Here is a 26,151-nt window from a genome sequence, read left to right on the forward strand (position 1 = left end):
TAGAAAGAAAAAGTAGATTAGTGATTTCTAGGGTCTGGAGAGAAGAGGGAATGGGGAATGACTTCTAATAGATACTTTTTTGGTCTTATAAAAATGTTCTGTAATTAAATAATGGTGGTGGTGTGCAGCCTTGGGAATACACTAAAAACTACTAAATTGTACATTTTTAAATTGTACATTTTATAGCATATTAATTATATCATGATAAAGAAAAAAGAAGGAAAGAAAGAATAAGGAACAATAAAAATATAACATAAGTAAGATAAATTGAAAATAAATATAAAAAATGAAGACCTAAATTCAACACTCTTAATAGTCACATTAAATGCTAATCAACTAAGCACTCTAATCAAAAGACAGAGGTCATCAAATTGGGTAAAAGGTTTTAAAAAGAGAGATAAATTTGTTGCTACTTACATAAGATATTCTAATCACAAAAACACATGCAGGTTGAAAAATAAGAATTGAAAGATATACTACATGAAAAGATATGTATAACACATTATAGTGGATGTATATTTCCGGTAACATGTACTTACTAATATGATTATTACAGAAAAAGAGATAACGTAGCTATAAATGAGTTAATATACAAGGATTATATAATAATTAAAAAATATATATGCAAGTAGGGGCGCCTGGGTGGCACAGCGGTTAAGCGTCTGCCTTCGGCTCAGGGCGTGATCCCAGCGTTATGGGATCGAGCCCCACATCAGGCTCCTCCGCTAGGAGCCTGCTTCTTCCTCTCCCACTCCCCCTGCTTGTGTTCCCTCTCTCGCTGGCTGTCTCTATCTCTGTCGAATAAATAAATAAAATCTTAAATATATATATATATGCATGTAATAACACAACTCCAAAATACATGATGCAAAATCCAACAGAATTTAAAAGAGAAATAGATAAATTAAGATGTATAGTTGAAATTTCAATATTGAACTTAGACATTAATAGAAAGAGTGTACAGAATAGTAAGGATATAGTAGACCCAAATAGCACTATGAACCAGTTAAACATAATTAAGATTTATACAATATTTTACACAGAGCAGGATTCAAATTCTATTCAAGATACCATAGACTATTATCAAGGGACGCTGGAACATATCCAGGGTCATAAAATAAGACTCAAAAAGTTTCATGATCAAAGAAATTGAAATCAGACAGAGTCTTCTCCTATCACTGTGGAATTACATTGTTAATCAATAAAAAAATATACCTAAAAATAACCCATGTATTTTCAAGTGCATTGTAAGCATTATCCAAAAGAGATCTACGACTTACATTTAAAATTTTCAATAAAGATAAGAGATTGAGAAAAGAGTGTGATTGCAGAGAAGAAAGTTTTCAAAGAGAAATTAATATCAAAAGGTAAGTAGAAAATATCCATGTATTTGGAAATTAAATGTCACATCTTTAAATGACCTGTAGATCAAAGAAGCGATAACAAAGAAAAGTAGAAAATATTTGAAATTGGATAAAAATGACAAAAGAATTATTAGAATTTATTGCATGCAGTTACAGCTATTCAATTCATGTAAATTCAATGTGGGATCCTGGATAAAGTATGGAAGCAAATAATGGACATTAGTGGATAATTTTGTAAAATTTGAATAAAATATGTACTTTAGTTAATAATACTGTACCACGTGTCGATTTCTTAGTTTTTGATAATTGTACTATGGGCATACAAATGTTTACATTCAGTAAAGTAGGATGAAGGATGTAAAGGGAGTCTAAAATTAGCTCAAAAAATTTAAAAGGCTGGCAATATCAAGTGGTAGTGAGGTTGAGGATGAAGTAGAACTCATACACTTTGTTCGAGGGAATACAGAATTCTACTGCCACTTTGAAAATGGTTTGGTAGCTTTTTATAAAGATAAACCTACATCTTTGTTTTGACCTAGCAATTCCACTCTTAAGTATTTATCCAAGAGAAATAAAAACATGATCTAAAATACACTTTGGACAAGACCAGTCATACCAATTTTATTTCCGATAGTCCCAAACTGAAAAGAATGCAAACATCCATCCAGAGGTAATTCAATAGATAAATGCTAGTGTATTCATGCAATGATAGTTACTTAGCAGTAAAAAGTAAGTGTAACAAAATGGATGTATCTCAAAATCATATTGAAGAAAAGATGAAAGACACATAAGAGAGTGTAATGTATATTTCCTTTTATTTGAATATCTGGAATACGTAAAACTAAATGTTAGTGATAAAGATCAGAACAATGGTTACCCCGTTGCAGGTGTATTGCCTGGAAAGTGAATGAGGGGCAATTACTGAGTGTAGAATTATTTTAAATCCTGATTTTTTTCTGGTGGTTCCATGGAAGTTATCATTTTTCCTACTCATCAACCTCTATACATAAAAATCTATACATTTTATTGTACGGACATTATATTTTAACAACAAGAGAGAGAAAACAATATATTACACAATTATCTCCATTCATTGGATAAACAAACCACGCAGAGCTACAATCTTTAAGAAAAGGGAAGCCCATATTTGAGCCCACATTCACGTGAGCTTTCTTCTGATGAGCAATTTTGACACTGCTTTAAGAAAACAGAGCCCAAAGAGTGGCACTTATACGGGGAATTTGAGACAGAAATCATATTTCAGAACTGAAAGGTGACTTGAACTTGGGTATTTATGCCACAGAGGAAGGGCCCACAGAAGTTTCATTAAAATTTACATAAAATTTCTTATGTCCTTGGCCTGAGATGCAAATGACCTGGGTGAGCCTTTTGGGTGGTTGGCGTATAACAAACATTGGAAGTCTGGAAGGCTAAGCTGAGATTTTAGAGATTGCACAAGCATAGTGGACTGCTTCTAGTAAATATTCAGGGCGTTTAGTTGAGACTGAAGTAAAGCCATACCCTAGCAGTAAGGAATAATCTCTAGGGGTAAGAGTAAAGTAAAACAGCATTTTCCCCAGACAAAGTCTGATACAGTATCTAGGCGATGTGCTGATAATTGAATTTTCAGTTAGAACAAAATTTAACAGTTATGAGAAAAAAGTGACACAAGTAAGAGTCTTTGTAATGTAATATCCACAATAGCGGGCACACAATAAAAAGTAAAGGATACTGAAGCAGTATCTGCTGATCAGAAGATGAAGGAGTTAACAAGAGACTCAGAAATCATGATGTATTGAAAAAAGGTAGAATAAGAAAAAGAGAACAATAACGACAAAACAGGACAAATATTAAATAACAAAAGGTTGGATTTAAACACAACCATATCAGTAATCACATTTAAAAAGATATAAATGTGGGAGGTAGAGATTATAAGATTGGATAAATAGATGAGATTTATCTATATTCTATCTACAAGAAATACAGCTTAATTATAAAGACAAACAAAGGTTAACGTAAAGGATGACTGTATAACTGGAGGTGACGTCAGTGGAAATGGTGGAATAAGGACATCAGAAAACAGTCTTCTGCATGAAAACAACAAGAATGCTGGAAAATATTCTCAAAATCAACTTTTCAGAATTCCAGAAATCAACCAAAGGCTTGTAATAATTGGGGAGAATTTATTCAAGAAAAAAGCTCTATTTGCATAAAAACAGTGTTTTGTTGCATTTAAATTTGCTTTATTCTCATTCCTCTCCCCCAAGTTCTGTTGTAGCCTTGGGAAACAATAGTCCTGCAATCATACCAAAGACTAGCAGCTTAGCCAACACTTTAGAGGCCAGAGCAGGGTTGGAGATCTTCCAAAACCCCATTCCAGGTAATTATTTTTTAACCTCTTTGGCCACTCACTGGAAAATCCCACATCCAGGGTTTGTTATACTTGACGTGACTTAGCACTCATCCATTGCAAACAGCCTTTCTCTGGGGGTCATTTATCAAAATAAATCAGTGACAATTGTGAAGCATTGTAGTTGCTTGAAGTGGTGATAACAGGTGTGGTAAAAAAAAGCATGTTGAGCAAAAAATTTACAAGGAAAAGTAATGGAATGAGATGGAATGATGATTATCAGAAGGGAGGTGGATGGAGGAAAGAGTGAAGTAGATAATGAGGATTAAGGAGGGCATTTATTGTGATGAGCACTGGGTGACATATGGAAGTGTTGAATCACTATATTGCACACCTGAAAGTAATATAACACTGTATGTTAACTAACTGGAATTTAAATAAAAACTTAAAAAAAACCCAAAAACCTTCTGTCTAAGTACACCCAGGCCCAGATGGCTTCATTGGTTAATTTTATCAAACGTCTAAAGAAGAATTAACACCAATCATTCACTCTTCCAAAAAAATAGTAAAGGAAAGATCATTTCCCATCTAATTTTATGAGGCCAGGATTATCCTGATACCAAAAACAAAGAGATCATACAAAAAGAAAACCACAAATGCATACTTTTTCTAATATAGGTACAAAAATTCTCAACAACATACTAGTCAACTCAACTAAGTCCAATAACATACAGAAATTATTATATATCACGACCAAGTGGGATTTACCCAAGGAATGCAAGGTTGTGTCAGCATATGAAAATCAATACAACATGCCATATTAATAAAACAAAGGACAAAAATCCAATGCTATTGTTCTTATTGTCATGGGTGAACGTGGCTCACTTAAGGAAGTGAGGATGTGTCTCGGGTATGTTGAGAACCATTCCTTTCACAGAGGTAGGAGAGAAGGAGGTATGGATGCATAAATGATCACCAATAAAGGCTTAATGGGTGGGGGGATGGGGTAACTGATTGATGGGCATTAAGGAGGGCACTTGATGCACTGGGTGTTCTATGCAACTAATGAATCACTAAATTCTACCCTGAAAATAATAATATGCTATATGTTAACTAACTTGAATTTAAATGAAAAAACCAATAAAGGCTTAAATTAAGAAAGCAAATCAGGAAATGGAGAGACGCGAAAGTGAAAAATATTAAGGAGAAATACTACGGAATACTGAGGGTGGGCTATTGATTTGCCATGGGGAGAAAGAGAAGAATTGTAAATGATTCTCAGTTTCCTTTTGGGTAAATGGGAGATGCTATTGATGTTCACTTGAGAAACTAAAATGTGGGAGGAAGAAAAACTGGAGGTAGGGGAAGGTTTTGAGTCCAACTTGGCAAGATGGCATTTGAGATACATCGCCAGCATTCATCTCTATACCTTTATACATCCAAAACTAGAGATCTGGATATAATCTGGATAGAAATAGAAATGTTCACTTGAGAGACATCAGTAGATAGATTTTAGTTTTTTTCTGTGGATGAAGTAAGCCAGGAAAACTATAAGCAACTGGAAAGAATAGACTCTTAGGGAAGAGTGAGAGTAAAGCAGAAAAGGAAGAGAATAAATAAGAGCAGACAGAAAGATAAGAGTGAAGAAAACCGGGGCGCCTGGGTGGCTCAGTCGTTAAGCGTCTGGCTTCAGCTCAGGGCGTGATCCCGGAGTCCTGGGATCGAGCCCCACATCAGGCTCCTCCACTGGAAGCCTGCTTCTTCCTCTCCCAGTCCCCCTGCTTGTGTTTCACCTCTCGCTGGCTGTCTCTCTCTCTGTCAAATGAATAAATAAAATCTTTAAAAAAAAAGAGTGAAGAAAACCAAAGAAAAATGATATCATAGCTTGCAGAGGAAGAGGGAATTATGAGGAAAGCATCGTTAACAGTTTCAAATGCCACAGAGGAAGCTAAAGTTGGAAACACAGCTCTTAAAAAGTGTGGCCCATGGATAGCTGGGTGTCTCTAAGACTCTTTCAATGGTATTGTGAAATCAAAACTACTTCCATAATAATCTTACTGTGTTATTTGCTGTTTTTACTGTGTTTACATTTTTAGCGACAGTGCAAAATAATAGTGGGTAAAACTGCTGGTGCCTTAGCATGAATCAGGCTAGTGACGCCAAATTGTACAGGTAATCATTGTTTTGTTCACCACCACACACTTTCAAGGAAAAAAAGCCAGTTTTACCCAAGAATGTCCTTAGTGAAGCAGTAAAAAATATTAATTTTACTAAATTTTGACTCTTTTAATAAACCATGTGATGAAATGAAAATAGACATAGAGCCCTTCTGCCGCATACTGATATAAGGTGGTTACTTTGAGGAAAAGCACTTATGCAGTTGTTCGAGTTGGAGGATGCACTAGATTCTTTTCCCATGGAATAACAGCTTTCTCTGAAAGAATGACTGCCAGACACACTGGCATTATTCATACTTGGATATTTGGCAGCTATGTTCTTAAAAATGATTGTGTTGAACCTGTCAGGTCAAGGAAAAAGACAGATGGTATTTACCGTTAATGATAAAATTTGAGCTTGCAAGGGAATATTGGAACTTTGGAAAACTTGTACACACCCCTGGGAGTGTGACACTTCTCCAATATTTGGAGACTTTTCTGACAAGATTGGTAGGGATTATTATTGCATGTGATTTTTTTATATTGTATTAACATTTGGGAGATCTGCATAACTCAGGGAACCAATATTTTCTGAATGACCTATGCTTGATGTTACAAGATAATGCATGGGTAAAATATCAAAGCACAAGACAGATTAGTGGATTTTAATGTAACAGCATATGAAAAAAAAATCAGTGATATGGTTTCCAATTACATATTCCAACTGAATTTAAGAAACGAAAAAACTTGCTGAGTTTTAGTGAGTATCAAAGAAAATGTCCACTATTATCTGAAAACATTATTAACATACTTTCCTATATTGAAGTTACCTATCTGAGGATATGTATTTTCTTCACATAATTCAGCCAATGCAACTCATTGAGACAGATTAGATGCAGAAGCAGAGATGAGAAACTTGCTGTCTTCTATTAAGCCGGATGATAAAGAGATTTTTAAAAGTCTAAGAAAATGTCATTCTTTACTAACTTCATTTATTTTTGGAAAATGCAGTGATTTTTCATAGAGCTATGTTATTTATGTTAGCATATAATGTTTCTTGTTTTTTAAATAAATCCATACATAAATAAAATGTTCTCAATTTTAATTTCTAGGACAATTAGTATTGATAGATATAACTCACATAAACCAAAGCTCATTGGGGTCTTCAATAGTTTAAGTGTGTAAAGAGATCTTGAAACCAAAAAGTTTAAGAACTGATGAATTAGACAATTAAGAAGTCACTAATGAACTTACAGAGAACAGTGGATTGATAGAGCTACAAAATTAATTCTTATGAGATGACTTATAAATGGCAACAAGGAAGACATGAAAATTACCATATGATAAGCTTGGCTGTAAAGCCTAAGAGACAGACTGGCCATAATTTAAATTAGTATGTAAATTAGAGAAAGTATTTTTTTTAGAATTCAGTTAACTTCTTCCTAGATTATTTTATAAATTTAAAGAGACCCCTATCAAAATACAAACAGGATTTTAAAATGGGACTAGGAAAGTTAATGTTAAAGCTCATACGGAAAATTAAACATTCCAGCTCTAAGAGATAAGAGTTACGAGTGAAAATGAACCATATCAGATGACAAAATTTATTATGAAATTTTCATAATTAAAACAGTGGGGAATTGGCACATGAATGGACACACTATTGGAATACAATGTGAACTTCAGAAATAGGCTCAGATATGGAAGAAAATTTAATATACTATAAAGATGGCATTGTAAATTACAGACTACATAAACTTTTTAAATAAACAGCATGAGGCAACTGAATGATTATGTGGAAGAAGATAAAATTGAATGCATATCTCACCACATACAAAAATAAACTCTAAATGAATCATAGATCTAAATGTGAAAAATGAGGTAAATATGTGTGATTTATGGTCTAACCTGAGTGTGGGGCAAGAATTTATAACAATCACTCAATATAGAAATGGAATCGGACTGATAAAATGAACTACAAAAAGGAATAATTCTGCATGGCAGAAGCCTCAAAGCAATAGCAAATAGTAAACACAGAAAAAATATTTTCTTTTATAACATGTAAAATGTTTATTATCTGTGATGTATCAAGAGCTATTGAAATTAAGAAAGAAAAGGGTTAAAAAATAGAAAAATGAGCAAAGGGTACACTTTGCAAAAAACTAATTTAGCAATGGCACTTAAGTGTATGACACCAAGCTCAGCTTCTTTCATGACAAAGTAGATGCAAACTGAAACCACACTGAATTGATATTTCTCACCTACTGGATTGGCAAAGTTTTAGAAGTTTGAAGACGCACCTTTTAGCAAGACTTCGAAACAGGCTCTCGTACATTTCTAGTAGGAATGAAAAATGGTTCAACCCCTTACTAATCGTTATGTATACATTTACTTCTTGATAAATTAAGAATTTCTGTGAGGAATTTTTGTTGAAATTAAATTTCCAAAAGTATGAAACATATACAGAGTGAGAGGTACGCCGAGTGGTATGCAAATGATTATTTTTTGGTGGAATTATTGGTAATTGCAAAATATTAGAAACAACTTCAAATGCTCATACTACACAGGAAATTGGTTAAATAAATTATGATGTATCTACCCAGTGCAGTACTAGTGAGTGTAAAAAATAGAAGAAATTTGGCTTTTAAATGCAGTATTTTGGCCATTTTCGTGATATTCGGGGTTACATCTACCATCTTGGTGTGAGTTGATATAGAGTGGTTCCAGGACATACTATCAAGTGAAAAATGTCAACATGTTAACACGTATGTAGTATTTTATTTTTTATCTAAGAAAAGAAAAACAATATATGTGGGGTTTTTGTTTTTTTGTTTTGTTTTGTTTTGTTGCAAAAATAAACTCTAGCAGTGTACTCCAGAAATTAGTGAATGGGTTAACCAAGAGATAGAAGAAAGACTGACATGTCTCTGGGTATACTGTTTGTGTAGTTTTGACTTTTGGAACATAATATATTTTTTGTTTTTATTTTAATTCTAGTTAGTTAACATACATGTAGTTTCAGGTGTACAATATAGTGATTCCACACTTCCATATGTCACCTTCTGCTCATCACAATGCATTCCTGAATTTCCACCACCTATTCAACCCATCCTCCCTATCCCCTCCCCTCTGGTAACCATCAGATTGTTCTCTATAATTAAAACTCTGTTTCTTGCTTTGACTCTCTTTCTCTCTCTCTCACTCTCATTTTCTTCCTTTGCTTGTTTTGTTTCTTAAATTCCACATATGAGTGAAATCATATGGTATGGAACATGATATTAAGGTTTAACATGTTAAAAAATAAAGTCGACAATGTGGGGTAAATCAATATTGAGTGTATACAGAAACCAAAAAATCTTTAACTAGACATTTGGTAACAGAACCACACAGAAGAAAAAAAATTCAAACTAATCCTAGCATTTTGAACATAATGCTTTGGCTTTCCCACCCTTTGTGGGAAACATTCTAAAGACAAAAAGAAAAAAAATAATTGCAATAACAGTTTTAAAATAGCATTTTAGGGGCGCCTGGGTGGCACAGCGGTTAAGTGTCTGCCTTCGGCTCAGGGCGTGATCCCGGTGTCATGGGATCGAGCCCCACATCAGGCTCCTCCGCTATGAGCCTGCTTCTTCCTCTCCCCTGCTTGTGTTCCCTCTCTCGCTGGCTGTCTCTATCTCTGTCGAATAAATAAATAAAAAATCTTTTAAAAAAAAATAAATAAAATCTTAAAAAAATAGCATTTTATTTATTGTACTGTTATGAGGATAGAAATTCTGAAATGAATCTGTTGTATTGTAGGATTTAAAAATATAAATAATACATAAATAAATATTTTGACGCTTTTTGGGAACCAAGTTGCTCACTGTGAGAAAAATGAGGAATAATAAGGACTTAGGAAAGTAGCAGAAGAATTCTGTGTTACTGGATTGTGATTAAAGGCATAAACGCATAGAAGCAAAAATGTCCTAGTAGTAATGAGCATAACTAGATTCCATATCTGGTTTTATAAAACAATTGACCACTAAAAAGAACAAAGATTCCTTACATGAGAGGACTGATTTCAGAACTGGAGCATGGAAAGTAAAAGGTGAATCTGGCATAATTCTTGCCAGAAAGTAAGTGCTCAAAAACTGTTTACATATTAAAAGGAGTTCTCGTGAAATAATCTAGGATGATTTGAGCATCAAAATAATTAAGTACAGCAATGACTTAAGTTATATTGATTACAAAAGAATTCAAAAGTTTTTACCAATATGAATAAATAAATGACAAAGGGTGGGAGGGAAAACTCTTCCTTACAGTATAATGCTAAGAAAGGAAGAAAGAATGATAAAGTAAGAAAAATTATCATTCTATAATCACATAATAATAAATGATTTAGGGAAGAATTATCAATGGATTTTTAATCTACTGGGTCACAGTTTGTTGGAAAGTAATTTCTTAATTTCCAAATACATGCAGATTTTCTAGTTATCTTTTGATAAACATTTCTATCTCATTTGAATTTCAGCCAAAGAATATGCACTTTATGATTCCAACACTTTGAAATTTATTGAGAATTGATTTATAGCCAAATATATGGTCAATTTTGATAAATATTTCTTGTTCAATTGATGGGAATATATATTTTTCACTTGTTAATGAGTTGTGCTATGTTCATTGTTCTCATGCAATTATTGAAAAAGGTGTGTTAAAATTTCACGCCGTGATTGTAGATTTGTCTGTTGTCATTGTTCTGTCCATTTTTGATTTAGTAATGTTGAAGCTATATTATTATAAACATACAAGTTCATTATGTTATGTCTTTCAGATGAATTAAATCTTTTATCATTATGAAATAAACTTTCTTTAAAATATTTTTTTGCTGAAAAGTCTATTCCGTCAGATTATTAATATAGTTACACAACTTTTCTGTCAGTTACTGTTTGTGTGGCATGCCTATTTTTATTTCTCACTTCACTTTCCTTGTGATTTATATATGCCTCTCATAAACACATAGTTGGATTATTTTTTCAAATCCTGTCTGACAATCTTAGAACATTGAATTCCATTTACAATTAGTATAATTAGTGATACATTTGGTTTCAATTCTGCCATCTTAGTACGTTTTTATATTTCTCCACCTGAACTGTGTTTTCTTTTATTGCCCCCTATTGGATTTGCTTTGTTATTCTATAATATTCCTCTAAATTTGGAAGTTAAACATTCCTTTTCTATTAGTGATTGCCTTTGAATGTACAAGTTATACCTTATGCATCAAAGCTTAATATTAAATATCATTTTTATCTTTCTCTTGGACAATGAAAAAAGCTTACTTTCAACCTGTTTACTTATATGCTATTGTTCTGTGAATTTTAGTTCCATATATATTCTGAGCTTCAGAAGACATAATTATTTTTGTTTTATACAGTCAATGTTTATTCACATTTAACCACACATTTACCATTTCTTTTCTTTCAGCTATTTATTTTTTTAATTGAGTATAGTTGACACACAATGTTACGTTTGTTTCAGGTGTACAACACAATAATTCAACAGGTATCATTTTCATTGTTCTTGTTTCTTGCACCTCCAATCTTCCATCTGTGACCATTTTCCTTTGTTTTAAGAACATCCTTTAGGATTTCTCAAAGTAAGAGTATGATTTTATCTTGTTCTCCTGACTTTTGCTTGCCAGAGAAAGTCTTCATTTCACTTCAATTCCTGAGGTATAATTTTGCTGAGTATATGGTTTTAATTTAGCATTCACTTTTTATCAGCACATCGACACTGTCATTTCAATAACTAGTTTTCATTGCTGCTGTTGAGAAGACATTCATCCATCTTATCATAATTCTATTGAAGATGATCTCTTTATTTTTTCTCTTTAAAATCGATTTTTTTCTTTTTTTCTGTAATGTTGTTATAAGGGGCCCAAATGTTGATTTCTTCTTATTCATTCTGCTTGAAGTTTGTTGAGCTCTTTCAATGTGAGAATCAGTGTCTTTCTTCAATTCCCAAAGCCATTATTTCTTCAAATACTGCTTTTTTGCCATTCTTTTCTCACCTTGTAAAAGTCTTCTCGGTTTATTTAGTTTTTAAGATTTATCTATTTATTTTGGAGAGATTGAGAGCACACGCCATGGGGGGAAGGGCAGAGGGAGAGGGAGAGAGAAACTTAAGCAGACTCCCTGCTGAGAGTGGAGCCTAATGCGGGGCTTCATCTCATGATCTGAGATCACAACCTGAGCTGAAACCAAGAGTTGGACGCTTAACCGACTGCACCACCCAGGTTGTATGTCTGTTCTTACTCTTTCTTCTGTCTTTTGTATCCTTTCAATCCTCCTTGCCTCATTCATTGCTGTTTCTTCTAATCGACCTCCAATAATGCTCTTTTTGGTTATGTCTAAACTGTCTTTGAGGTCTTGGGTTTTTGTGTTATGCCTAAGCTCCAGATTTTTCAGCTGCTTCTCAAATCTTAAATGTCCCTGTTTGTAGTTTGTAGCTTCTTGCTGAAATATTTAAATTCAGCTTATAATTTTCATATGCAGAATTCAAATAGTTCTTTAAAGTCTATGTCTGGTAATTCCACTACCTTGAGTGTCAGTGAGTTTGTATTATCTTTTATTATGTTATATCTGATTCATGTTGTTTTGTCTTTTCACGTGTCTGTTTATCATTGTACTCTAGCTACTGGAATTGAAAATTATTAAGAGAAATAATTTGAAGTGTACAGTGATTTTTTTGCTTATATCAGAGAAAACAGAAACTTGAAAAATATGAAATCACCTTAATCCAATATTCAGGCTTCAGATTTTTATTGGTTACACACATAACTTAATCCTGGCCTGAATTCCATGTCAAGAGTAGTTTAAGTCTAGTCATGCTTATTTCTAGTGTATAGGCCTTTGGCATCAAAAAAATAAGCTCAAGTTGGTCCACCCTTGTCATGCTCTGTATTCCTGCTTTAGTCCTTCTTTGCTTGTGAGAATGTGAAATGAGCTTCTCAACATTCAGTTGCATCCTCAGGTTTGCAAATGCATCCTTGGCAAAAGTGACCCAAAAGTCATAGTCATTCTTCCTGGATTTCTGTCTTTTTCTGGATCTTTCACTATCTTATTAGCTTCTCAATGCTAATAGTATTTTTTACAACCTTTTTTTTTTGTCTTTAACACAAACATCATTGTGGAGTGGCCATCTGTCATTATTAGAGGCTGATGCCCCTAATACTCTAATTTAATTCAGCTGTATATTTCTTTTGTAAGCACCGTAAAAACTGGCATCTTTTTAGATGAGCTCTTCGGAGTGGAGAAAGTAAAATCTGTGAGCCCTCGAATATGTAGGTCCAGTTGTGTAAATAGATTCACTTTTTTTCTGGGAGAAGTTTTATTGCTTTTTATCCAGAAGTATGTGTTGTTTGTGTGTGTTCACCTACGATAGAACAATCTTAAAACTAAATTTATTTTATCAATAAACCCAGAGTCAAAATCTTTAGACGGTATCAGTGAAGATGGTATAGATGACTTGATCTTGTTCTAAACTTTACCAGAACCTTTTATAGAAACATAACTCTGAAGAGGAATTACTTAATGAGACACCAAATGTAAGTTCCAACTGGAAGAGGAGGAAGGAAAAGGGAAAAAAAAGATTGTAAAAGCCTTACAGTCCAGTTGGTTAAGTTTTGCAACTTGAATATTAGCGTTTTAAAGGCATTTGTGAATATCTCAATCATAAGCAATAAGATGATCATTTATCTCCTTTCAACCTCCCCCAAATCTTTAAAAAATGGTATTTTTCTCTTTTTGTATAAGCAGAATCTAAGAAGATATTTAAAAATAGAGGCAAAATAGTATATTTTAGGTCAATTAACAGTACAAATTTAGACACGTTTACTTCATGAAGATTCATGTGACACTACTCATTTTTCCACTCAAGAAGATGTGGAAGCAAAATAAAAATATTAAGATTAGTATTTTGTGATAGATCTATCTTTTGGAAGATTTTAAGGCTATATTTAAAAAATTTAGACTATCATATATCTTTGTCTTCAAATCGTTTTAAATATCTCAAAAATTATCTGTGTTGCAGAATTCATTGGCATATTAACGCATAAAATAATTTAGCAGCATAAATAGAAACTTTACATTTACATATTAATATGCATTACATTTCTTTCATTATTGTTAACCTAAATATCAGATACATAGGTTAAGAATAATTCTTAAATAGAATCCCGATTAAACGCAAATGTTACCAGTCGACGTCTGTACGTTGTTCACAGTACATAATCCGAAAGTATTGAGCATAGCCGCTGCAATTCTAATGGCCAAGAAAGTTATTTACCTATCGAAATTGCCCAAACAATAGCAATCTTCATGATGGCCTTAGTCCGCGAATTGAAACGGCTATGCTCAATAGGATTACGTATTGCTACATACCGATCCAGCGAGATAGCGCAGAGGTGCATGATGGACGCTGTAGAAAATAAAACATCCAAAGAAATCCAGACGGGGCACAAATATCTAGGTAGTGGCCAGACATAATCTGAAAGAGAAAAGAGAGAAGACAAGAACATATTACCCAAATTAAACCATCTAGCTTTACACTTTAGTCTACTTATTTTTTTCCTCTCATAATCTAAGTTTTTTAAAGAAAGTGAAATTTGGGAAACATTATTTTCCATAGTAATGATAATGATGATAATGCCTTCAGTGTTACATGCATTATTTCTTACTGAGATAAAATTTACATAACATAAAATTAATCATTTAAAAGTGTACAGTCCTGTGGCATTTAGTACATTTACAATATTATGCAACCATCACTTCTTTCTAGTTTCAAAACATTTCATCTTTCCAAAAGGAAACCACTATTCATTAAGCAGTCACTCCCTATCTCCCCTCCCCCAGCCCCTGAAAATTTCTAATCTGTTTTTTGTCTCTATAGATTTAACTAGTCAAGATATTTCATACAAAAGGAATCATAAATAGGTGCCTGGCTTCTTTCAATAACACCGTTCTCAAGGTTTATCCGTTTTGTAGCATGTATTAGTACTTTATTCTTTTTTATGGCTAATGCTTTTATTGAGATTTTTTTTTAATGTTCTTGTAAATAGAATCCTTTTTTAAATTTCCTTTATGGACGGTACATTGCTAGTATGTAGAACTATAACTGCTTTTCATGTGTTAATCTTGTATCTTGCAACTTTGCCGAATTCATTTACTAGATCTATTTTTGTGTGTAGGGTTCCTTAGGATTTTCTGCTTACAACATCATGCCATCTTTGAATAGAGATAATTTTACTTTTTCTTTTCCGATTTTCTTTTGCTTTTTATTTTCTTTCTTGCTTAAGTGCTCTATATACAATTTCTAGCACAATGTTGACTGGAAGTAGTAAACACAGCCATCTTGTTATTCCGAATCTGAAAAGAAAATCTTTCATTCTTTCACAATTAAGTAGGATGTTGGCTGTGGGTTTTTCATAAATGCTTTTTATCATGTTGAGGAAGTTCCCTTCTATTTCTAGTCTGTTGAGTGTTTTTATCATAGAAGAGTAATGAATTTCGTCAAATGCTTTTTTTGTATCAGTTGAGATGATCTTGTGATTTTCTTACCTTAATTCTATTAATGAGATGCATTACACTGGTTGATTTTTACATGTTAAGCCATCTTTGCATTCCTGTGATAAATCTCACTTGGTCATGGTGTATACTATGATGTTATATTTAGTTTGCTAGTATTTTGTTGAGGATTTTTGCATCTATATTTATAAGTAATATTGGTTTATACCTGTCTTTTCTTGTAATGTCATTATCTGGCTTTAGTATTTGGATAATGCTGGTCTCATCGAATGAGTTACAAAGTGTTCCTGCTTCTTCTATGTTGTAGGAGTTTGATTAGAATTGGTGTTCATTCTTTAAATGTTTGGCAAAATTTGTCAGTGAGGCCATGTGGTCTGGACTTTCTTGTTTTTCTTTTCTTCTATTCTCTATTTTGTTTATCTCCATTTTAATCTTTACCATTTTCTTTCTTTTGATAGTTTGGGTTAAGTTTGTTCTAGTTCCTTAAGATCTAGAGTCAGGTGATTGATTTGGGATCTTTCTTCTTTTTAAATGTAGGCATTTACAGCTATAAATTTCTGTCAGAGCACTGCATTTGCTGTACCCTGTAAGTTTTGATAAGTTTCATTTCATTCTTCTCAAAATATTTTCTAATTTCATTTGTAATTTCTTCTTTGATCTATTGGTTGTTTAATAGTGACTGTGGTGTTTAATTTCCACATATTTATGAATTTATCAGTTTTCTTTTGTTATTGATTGCTAGTTTCATTTCAGTTTGGAGAAGATCCTTTGAATACTGATATTTAAAAATTTTAATGCTTGTTTTGAATATGATCTATCCCAGAGAATGTTGCATATGCACTTAAGAAAAATGTTTTTTCTGCTGTTGTTGGATAGGGTGTTCTATACACGTTTGATGGGATTGGTTGATTCATAGTATTGTTCAAGTCTTCTATTTTCCTATTTATCCATCCTGTTAGTTGTTTTATTCATTATTGAAAATGGTATATTCATGTCTCCAAATATTATTTTAGATCTTTTCCTCCCTTCATTTTTGTCAGTTTCACTTCCTCTTTGTTATTGGATGCATATATATTTGAAATTATTATATCTTCTTTTTTTTTAAAGATTTTATTTATTTATTTTGACAGAGATAGAGACAGCCAGCAAGAGAGGGAACACAAGCAGGGGGAGTGGGAGAGGAAGAAGCAGGCTCATAGCGGAGGAGCCTGATGTGGGGCTCGATCCCATAACGCCGGGATCACGCCCTGAGCCGAAGGCAGACGCTTAACCACTGTGCCACCCAGGTGCCCCTGAAATTATTATATCTTCTTGATGCTTTGACGCTTTTATCAATATATATTGTCCTTTTTTGTCTCTCATAACAATTTTTGCCTTGGGTTCTATTTTTCTGATCCTAATACAGCCACCTCAGCTTTTATTGGTTACTATTTGCATGGAATATCTTTTCCATACTTTTACTTTAACCTATTTGTGACTTTGAATCTAAAATGAACCTCTTATTGACAGCATATACAGGAAGGTTCTTTTTTAATCCATTCTGGCATCATGTATTTTTAACAATTCTGCTAGTCTTTGCCTTATAACTGGACAGTTTAGTCCATGTACATTGAAAATAATTACAGCTACAGAAGGATTTATTCCTACCATTTGTTATTTGTTTTTATATGATACATACCATTTCCTCATAAATATTTTTGTTATTCACTTTATTTGTGATTAATTGATTTTCATAGGGTAACTTTTGATTTTTTTCTTGCTTCTTTTTCTGTATATTATTTTAGTTTTTTTCTTAACTTGGAAATTAAAATGGTAACCTTAACTTTACAACAACCAAATTTTAATTAATACTAATTTTGTTTCAGTAGTATACAAATTTTTGGTCTGTTACATCTCTTTCTGTCTTTGTTATTGTCACAAATTACAACTTTACACATTGTGTGGCCATTAATATAAATTTATAAGTATTACTTTAGGTATTTACCTTTTATATAAGATAGTAAATAAAAAAAGGAATAATCCCAAAGCTAGAAAAGAAATAAGAAGGTAAGTAATCTCATTAAGTTAACATGTATGAAAAGATGAAGGACTATAGAAAAGTTTAAAAGTTCCCATAATTCATTTCATAAAACAATATAGTACCAATATCAAAACCTATAAAACACTGAAAAAATGAGACTAGAGACAAATTACATTCATTGATATAGATTCAAAGTTACAAACAAAATATTAACAAATAGAATTCAGCAAAGTGTCGAAGGAATAATACACCATGTAAAAACAAAAACTATTTCAGGAATGCAGTGGTAATTCAATATCATAAAAATCTGCCAATATAATACCTTATATTAACATTTGTAAAGACATTTTATGATCTTTTAATAGATATTGAAGAATGGTTTGATAAAATACTGAAGTTATTCCTAATTACAATTTTAATTATATAGTGATGAAAGGAATCCTCTTAAATTTTATAATTTACCAAAAACCAATAACAAAAATTATGAACAATAATGCAATAAACACATTTCAATTACATTAAATTCAGAAATTGGACAGGACAAAAATTTACAGTCTTCAAAGCAGCTACCATAATCATGCTCAATGAAGAAAAGGCGAAAGCTCTTGAAACAGAAAGAGGACATCTCAAATAAGAAGTAGAACTTATAAAAAGAACCAAATGGAGAATTTAGAGTTGAAAAAATATATAATATCTGAAAGAAGAAAATCACTGTATGGTCTTAATAAAAGAATGGAGATGACAGATGAAGAACCATTAAAACTGAATACAGATTAATAAAAATTATCCAAACCGAAGAACAGTGAGAAAAAAATTGAAAATAAATTTAGGGACCTATGGAACAATATGTAGATTTGTAACATTTGTGCCACTGGAATCTGAGGGGAAAAAATTGATACAGAAAAAATATTTGAAGAAATAATGGTTTAAAACATCCCATATTTGATGAAAAACAAATTTACTGATTTAAGAAGTTCTGCAAAATCCAAATGGCTAAATTCAAAGATAATCATGCCTAGATACATCATAATCTGGTGAAAACAAAAGATAAAGGAAAACATCTTGAAGCAGCTGAGAAAAATGACTCTTTAGGTATAGGAAGCAATGGCTTGAACAACTTCAGATCTTTCATCAGAAATCATGGAGGCCAGAAGGCAGTATAATCATAATCCCGAATTCTATATCCAATGAAAATATCTTCAAAAAAATGTGAAATAAAGAAATTTTCATTTGAGGGGAAACAATGAACTGATTGACAGGAGACTTGCTCTAAAAAATGCTAAAAGATGTTCTTCAGAAAGAAAGAAATTATACTACAAGAAAACTTGTAAACTTCACGAATGAATGAATGAACAACAGATTGGTAAATAATTTGGGAAATATAATAGATTATTTTTCTTATCTTGGGTCTTTAAAATACATGTGACTATTAAAAATTATAACATTGCCTGAGAAGGTTCTCCATGTATATAGATGTATCCCATATTACAATTAAAACAAAAAGGAGGAAGGGAATCTATATGGTTATAAGATTTTTATAGTCACTTGAAGTGATAAAATAGTAACTGTAGGGAAATTGTGAAACTTCAGGTATGTATATTTTAATCTAGAGAACAATCACTAAAAAAAACTGTACAAAGAAATATAGTAAAAAATCTAATAGATCAATAAAAATGGAATACTAAAATAAAATGCATAAACCCCTAAGTAATTCAGAAATAAGAAAGGAATAAAAGGGATAAATAGAAAATAATATAATAGTAAACATAATTCTAAACTATAAAATACTTGCACTAAGTGGAAATGATATAAAGTGTAAATTGTATCAATTTAAAGAGACAGCCATGCTGGAACCCCACAAGTTTGAATAAGATGATATAGATAAATAGGGGCACCTGGGTGGCGCAGTCGTTAAGCATCTGCCTTTGGCTCAGGGCGTGATCCTGGTGTTCTGGGATCGAGCCCCACATCAGGCTTCTCCACTGGGAGCCTGCTTCTCCCTCTCCCACTCCCCCTGCTTGTGTTCCCTCTCTCATTGGCTGTCTCTCTCTCTGTCAAATAAATAAATAAAATCTTTTAAAAAAAAGATGATATAGATAAATATACAGTAAAAGGACAGAGAAGAACACACAATGCAAACAGTAATCAAAGGACTACTGGAGTTGTTATATTAATATCAAAGTAAATTTCAGATCAAATAATATTACTAGAAATAACAGAGACCATGTTACAATGATAAAGTTGTCAACTTATTAAGGGTATATAACAATCCTAAACATTTATGTACCTAATAACAGAACTTCAAATTTCATGAAGCAAAAAAAATGATAGAAAAATAGAAGAAATCAGGGGGCGCCTGGGTGGCACAGCGGTTAAGCGTCTGCCTTCAGCTCAGGGCGTGATCCCGGAGTTATGGGATCGAGCCCCATATCAGGCTCCTCCGCTATGAGCCTGCTTCTTCCTCTCCCACTCCCCCTGCTTGTGTTCCCTCTCTCGCTGGCTGTCTCTCTCTCTGTCAAATAAATAAATAAATTCTAAAAAAAAAAAAAAAAAGAAAAAGAAAAATAGAAGAAATCAAAAGTACAATCACAATTATACTTTGAGACTTCAACATCCTTTCCTCGGTAATTGACAAAAGTAGGCAGAAAATTGCCAGTGATAAAAAAAAACTGAATAGCACTAACAATGAACTTGACTAAATTGACATTTATAAAACACTCTATCCAACAATAGAAGAATACACATGCTTTTCAAGAACCCATAAAAAATTGAAAGGACCATATGCTGGGTCATAAACTAATTCTTAAGAAAGTCAAATGACTGATATAATGCAATGTCTATTCTCTGACCTTAACAGAATTAACATAAAACTAGTAACAAAAGTTATCCTGAAAAAGTCCAAGTATTTGGAAATTAAACAACACAGTTCTACATAATTAATGTTTCAAAAAAGACTCAAATTCAATTAAGAAATAATTTGAACTAAATAAAAATGAAAACGTATCAAAATTTGTGGGATGGGGCTAAAGCAGTGCTCAGAGGGAAATTTCTAACATTAATGGTTTATTTTAGAAAAAAAGAAAATCTCAAAACAGTGATCTAAATTTAAAAGCAGAAATCATTGAAACTAAGGTAGGACAATAATAGAAAAAAAGTTCAATGAAATGAAATGGTTTTTTGAAAAGATCAATAACATCGATAAACTCATAGGCAGATTGAGGGAGAAATAAAAGTAGAAGACACAAATTACCAATATTAGTGATGAAAGAGGGAATATCTCTACAGACTCCGCAGACAATTATAAGGGAATTTTATAAACAATAGTTTGTCCATAAATTTGCATGGACATTTGGGTCCTTAGACATAAAACCACAAATTTCTGAACCATGCACTGAATTCAGGATTCCAGTGGAGTCTGTGCTGCTGAGGGAAAAAAAGGATACAAATGTTGTGAATCTTCAACCCAGAGTTAGCCTTTTCCTTGGGCTAAGATTGGCCCACTTGCCACTGACTAAAGAGTGCCAAAGCCAGGGATGGTTGACTGGAAACTTAACCTAGATTTGACTGCATAGCAAATAAACCCTTTTTGGGACTCCAGGGTCTTTTGAGATGGCATCCCAGGCTGTCACTCAAGTTGGTACTATTGACAGAACTACTTGTCTCCCAGCAAAGTCTCCTATAGATGTTTCCCATATACAGGTAGGTGCATAGTGAAATTTTCAGCAATCTACAGTGAAAATTGGGAAATTAAGTATAACAGTATATTTTAAAAATAAACCTGTATTTATTCGATTTAAATGACTGATTTTTATTCTGAGATTATGTCCTCCTAGAATTCCGAAGCAGAAGAGTTCAGCCCATAGGACTGGCTGGATTTTTCTTTACCATTTTATTCATGCCCCTGTATTCTTGAAAACTCAGCTTGGCTCTTGATACTTCCTATCACTTTGCCTTTGACAGAGTTCCCTGCATATGACTGGATACTGCATCTGACATCAATTATATCTTATAAATGCTTTTGGGAACATGCCACTAACTTTCTCCCTTAGAATCCTACCCACCTCCTTGTAACTTGATTTTTCTCTGATAATTAGACTCTGTTTCCACCCACTTGAACTTGATTTAGAATTATTGGATCTTCTCTGTACTACTGCTCCAAAATCTTTTGCTTCTGGTATTGAGGCATTTTTAAAATTTACTGTTAACTCGACCTTGATCTTACAGATCAATTTGACCTTGACCCTGAACTTACAGAGCCACTTAGGAGCCAAGGTGATGACACCCAGTGCCCTATCCTTTATTAAACACATTAAGTCAGAGTGCCTTTTTAGTCATACAGCGCGGCATCTGTATTTCCTTGACACGCAGACTTTATAGTTCTTCAGTGAGGCGGTGATGTTTCTGGTATGTGTCTCGATGAGGTGGGCGGGGAGATGGGACATCCTACATATGCAACCAGCCAGCCCCCTTACTATAAAATAGGGATTTCCTGGCAGCACTATGCAGGATGTTCAACCTCCCTGCCCATGTGAAGGTTAACTGCTGCACCACGAAGTTCCGGTTTCTGCCGAGGGGCTTGCTGTTGATTGATGCTTCTCTGTGTGGACTTGCAGGCCTCTTCCAACCTGATCTTCTGTTCCTGATGAACTGGTTGTGATTATTAATAGCCTAAATGATCTAGAAGCCCGGTAACTAATAACCCACCTCTTATTCAAACTTAAGCTCCATGTTCAAACAATAAAATTTTCCATTGACTTAAATAAAAAGTGAAAATTCTCCTGACACCTGAAAGGTTTGATATGATATGGAATATCTTTTGAAAAACACCCTGGATTTGTCCCCCTGAGATAGTCCCACCGTCCATATACCCTGGAGTTTTCCATATAATTTACAGTTGAGTTCCTTTCAAGGTAACTTTAAGTCTTCTACTGGTATGTGGTAAAAAAAAAAAAAAAAGAAAGAAAGAAAAATCTGGTGATATTTTCTTCAGTGGAAGACTCAACAATTATATGGATCTTGGGTAATGGGAAAGAGAGAAAGACATGGAAGAAATCATGAATATTTCCTGGTGGTCTTTGTTTAACCAAGTATACCTTAATGAGGATTTGTGCTGCATGGCTCTACCCTCTAGTCATTAGATTTCTTAGAGAACATTATTATTCAAAAGAGAAAGGAATTTAAATAGCATTTCACCCAAGCCACTAAGAAAATTTCATGCTAAATTTGAACATTTGAAGTTTAACTTCTTTTTTTTTAAGATTTAATTTATTTATTTGAGAGAGAGAGAGAGAGAGCGTGAGAGAGATCACAAGCAGGAGGTAGAGGTAGAGGGAGAGGCTGACTCCCCGTTGAGCTGGGAGCCTGACGCGGGACTTGATCTTGCGACTCTGGGATCATGACCTGAGCTGGAGGCAGACACTTAACCGACTGAGCCACCCAGGTGCCCTGAAGTTTAATTTCAATAGGAATCAAATAAACACAACAAACTCATATATGTGTGTGTCCTTTCATTCACACGAAGCTTCTCTTTCCACAAAGTTCTCAATTAGGTTGAGGAAGTTACTTTCTATTTTAGTTTGGGTTTTGGGTTTGTTTGTTTGTTTTTTAATCACAAAAGGGGTTTGGATTTTGTCAAATGCGTATTTGTGTCTATTGAGGTAATCAGGTAGTTTTTCTCCTTTATTCTATTAATAAGGGGTATTATATTGATTGAGTTTCATGTGTTGACCAACTTTGCTTTTCTGGGATAATTTCCATTTTCTTGGTGTTCAGCCCTTTTTATAGGTTGCTAGAATCGATTTACTAGTATTTGCATCTATATTAATAAGAGATATTGATCTATAGTTTTTTAATTTTTCTTGTGATGCCTTTGTCTGGCTTTAGCATCAAGATAATATCAGAATTCCCCTCTCTTCTATTTTTGCAGGACTTTTGGAAGGATTGGTATTAATTCTCCTAGGGAACTGCCAGATAATTCCAATCATGATGACTCTGGAAATGAGGGTCTGAAGGAGCTCTAACCCTGCTCTGCTCCCCTCTCGCACCTGTTAGGCAGCTGATTTGCACCCTGATTGCAGGCTGTTGGTTTCTAAGCTTACCCTGAGGCCTGAGAGGGAAATGAGACTGGGGCAAGTTCAAATGCCACGGAGATTGCTGTTCTTACCAAGATTCAGTCATTTTTCTTGAATAAACACTCCCCAATTGCCATAAGCCTTCAGTTCTGAATTAGTTGATTCTGACAATTTTTGTAATTTTTCCTGTCACTCTTAACAAAGAGAAGATTTTGGAAGTCCCTAGTCCGCCATTTTTGCTGATGTCCACAATGCAATTTTTGTGTAAAGAAATACATCTTCAAATTTTATAATATCAGAGAGTTTAGGAATTGTAGGATATCTTTCACGCTGAGACCATATTATTAATATAAAGAATGGAAATGAGCATTTTGAATAGTAGTATGAATGAGAACATGGAAATGTCATGTCCGTATCTAGTTCCCAATATCAAGGGGTGCCTTATATACACTGCTCTAAGTAAACCTATAGGGCTATTTTACGATGTTTTATAATGAAGTATTTTAACATTAATAATCGTCTCAAATATTTTATGCCACTAATTTCTTTATCTTTTAAACTTTTATGTTTGGATCTTGCTGCAATTATTTTATTCCAGTTTATTTTACATTATTTAAAAGTATTGCCATAGTCAAGTTTTGTATTTATATGTAGCCAAATCTGTCAGGCTTCTCGTTTGTGTCATCATCTATGGCTCGCTCATCTCAGATGTTAGGTAAATAAGCTAAGAGTTAAGTAAATATCCTATTCACTTTCTTCTTGTTTTTCTTTGGATAAGTTTTAAAGACTCAACTTTTTAATCTTCCCAGAATTACTTTTTGAGTGTGAAGAGAGTTGACTATCTCAAATTTAACATGTTTTCTTTTAGCATTGACTTCGATGACTCATTTATCATAAATAGTATGACCCATTGCTATACTTTTTTTTCCTTTTGTTTCTATCTGTTTACTCCTACAACCGCACATTATTATTATACTGGCTGTTGGCTTAGAATCTATTAAAAATGGTTTTTCTATTACTATCTTTGGAAAGTGTTTATTAGGAGTATGCATTGAAATTTATTAAATGATTTTCAGGCTCTCCCAGGATGAATTATAGTGTATTACTGTAATACCATATTTATATATTTTATAGTATAATGAAAATCTTTACATTCACTAGATAAAAAGAAACTAGCATTAGTTAAGTATATTTTTTCTAAGAAACTTTTACATGGATGGTATCATTGATGCCTCAAAATAACATTATAAAGTGGTTACAGATTAAAACTAAAAACCCTGAGGTTTGGTGGTATTCACACTCCAAGTGATGCAGTTGATAATTTGGAATTGATGTACATATGAAAAAAAAAAGAAAAAAATATTAATGAAAAGCCATGATTCCATCCTGCTTATTCAATGTGTACTGTATTTCATTTAAAAATTTTCTATACTAGTAACTAGGAGTTTACTGCATAACGAAGAAACTAACATGTAAACAAAAATTTTAGTACAATGAGTTAAGTGCTATGACAGGTAGTGCACATGGTGTTCTGGAAATACTGAGTGTGATAAACTTAACTCTCCCCAGGTTTGAGATAAGGCTCTCAGAGAAGGCTGGGGAGGGAAGAAAGTGAAGTCTGGAAGAAGCAAGTGATTTGGGGAACACATCAAGGAGATCAGAATGATGTCTCAGAACAGGATATTTGTGAATGAGGGAGTTAGAGAGCTGGGAGGAAGAATTTTACACAGCGGCCACCACTTACCCATGCGGGATACGTTCCAAGACCACCAGCCAATGCCCGAAACTGTGGATATACTGAACCCTATATATACTATGTTTTTTCCTGTACTTACATACTTGTCGTAAAGTTTAATCTATAAATTAGGCATTATAAGAGATTAACACCCATAACTAATAACAAAAAAGAACAATGTAACAATATACCAGAATACAAGTTTTGTGAATGTGGTCTCTCTCAAAATGTCTTATTGTGCCGCATGCACCCTTCTTGTGATGACGTGAGCTGACAAAATGCCTGGGCGAGGAGATGAAGTGAGGGCAATGGCCTAGCATGGTGACACAGCATTAGGCTCCTAGTGACCTTCTGACCCTGCATCAGAAGGAGGAGCATCTGCTTCCGGCCTGCATAACTGAAACTTCTGAAAGCCAAAACCACAGGTGAGGGGGACTACTGAATTGAGCAGTAGGAAGTTGATTATTGAGGGAGAGCAGTTCTTAATTTTTGGCAAATTAAAAGAATAGCCACAAAAACCACGGGGCGCTTGAATTTCCAGAAAGGTTGTGCTTTAAGAAAGGCTTATTGCTACATTATTTGGCAATAATTCCAACTGTACGGTACCCTATACTTTCTGTACTGCCAATTTTTTTAAGTTAATGCAGTTTTTCTCATACTCCAACTTCTTTTGTCCTCCTAATAAGTTAGAAACCATGGCTGGGAATGAGTCAAGTTTTCCTTTTACCACTTTCCCAGTCTATTTTTTAAAATTTTATTTATTTATTTGACAGAGAGCCCAAGAAGCAGGCTCTCCACTGAGCAGGGAGCCCGACTCGATCCCAGGACCCTGGGATCATGACCTCAGCCAAAGGCAGACGCTTCACCAACTGAGCCGCCCAGGCGCCCCCCCCCC

General features: G+C 33.6%; 1 protein-coding gene across 1 annotated transcript in view; it reads right to left on the reverse strand.

Annotated features, from left to right (window-relative positions):
• HTR2C (5-hydroxytryptamine receptor 2C) overlaps window positions 1–26,151 on the reverse strand; it is a 150,352-nt gene that overhangs the window by 47,830 nt on the left and 76,371 nt on the right. Inside the window, exon 3 of the mRNA XM_008709285.2 lies at window positions 14,193–14,393. Within this exon, the coding sequence (XP_008707507.1) occupies window positions 14,193–14,393 (201 nt within the window). The remainder of the gene's footprint in view (window positions 1–14,192; window positions 14,394–26,151) is intronic.

Source organism: Ursus maritimus (genome assembly GCF_017311325.1).
Source record: "Ursus maritimus isolate PB19 chromosome X unlocalized genomic scaffold, ASM1731132v1 scaffold_X1, whole genome shotgun sequence".
NCBI lineage: Eukaryota > Metazoa > Chordata > Mammalia > Carnivora > Ursidae > Ursus > Ursus maritimus.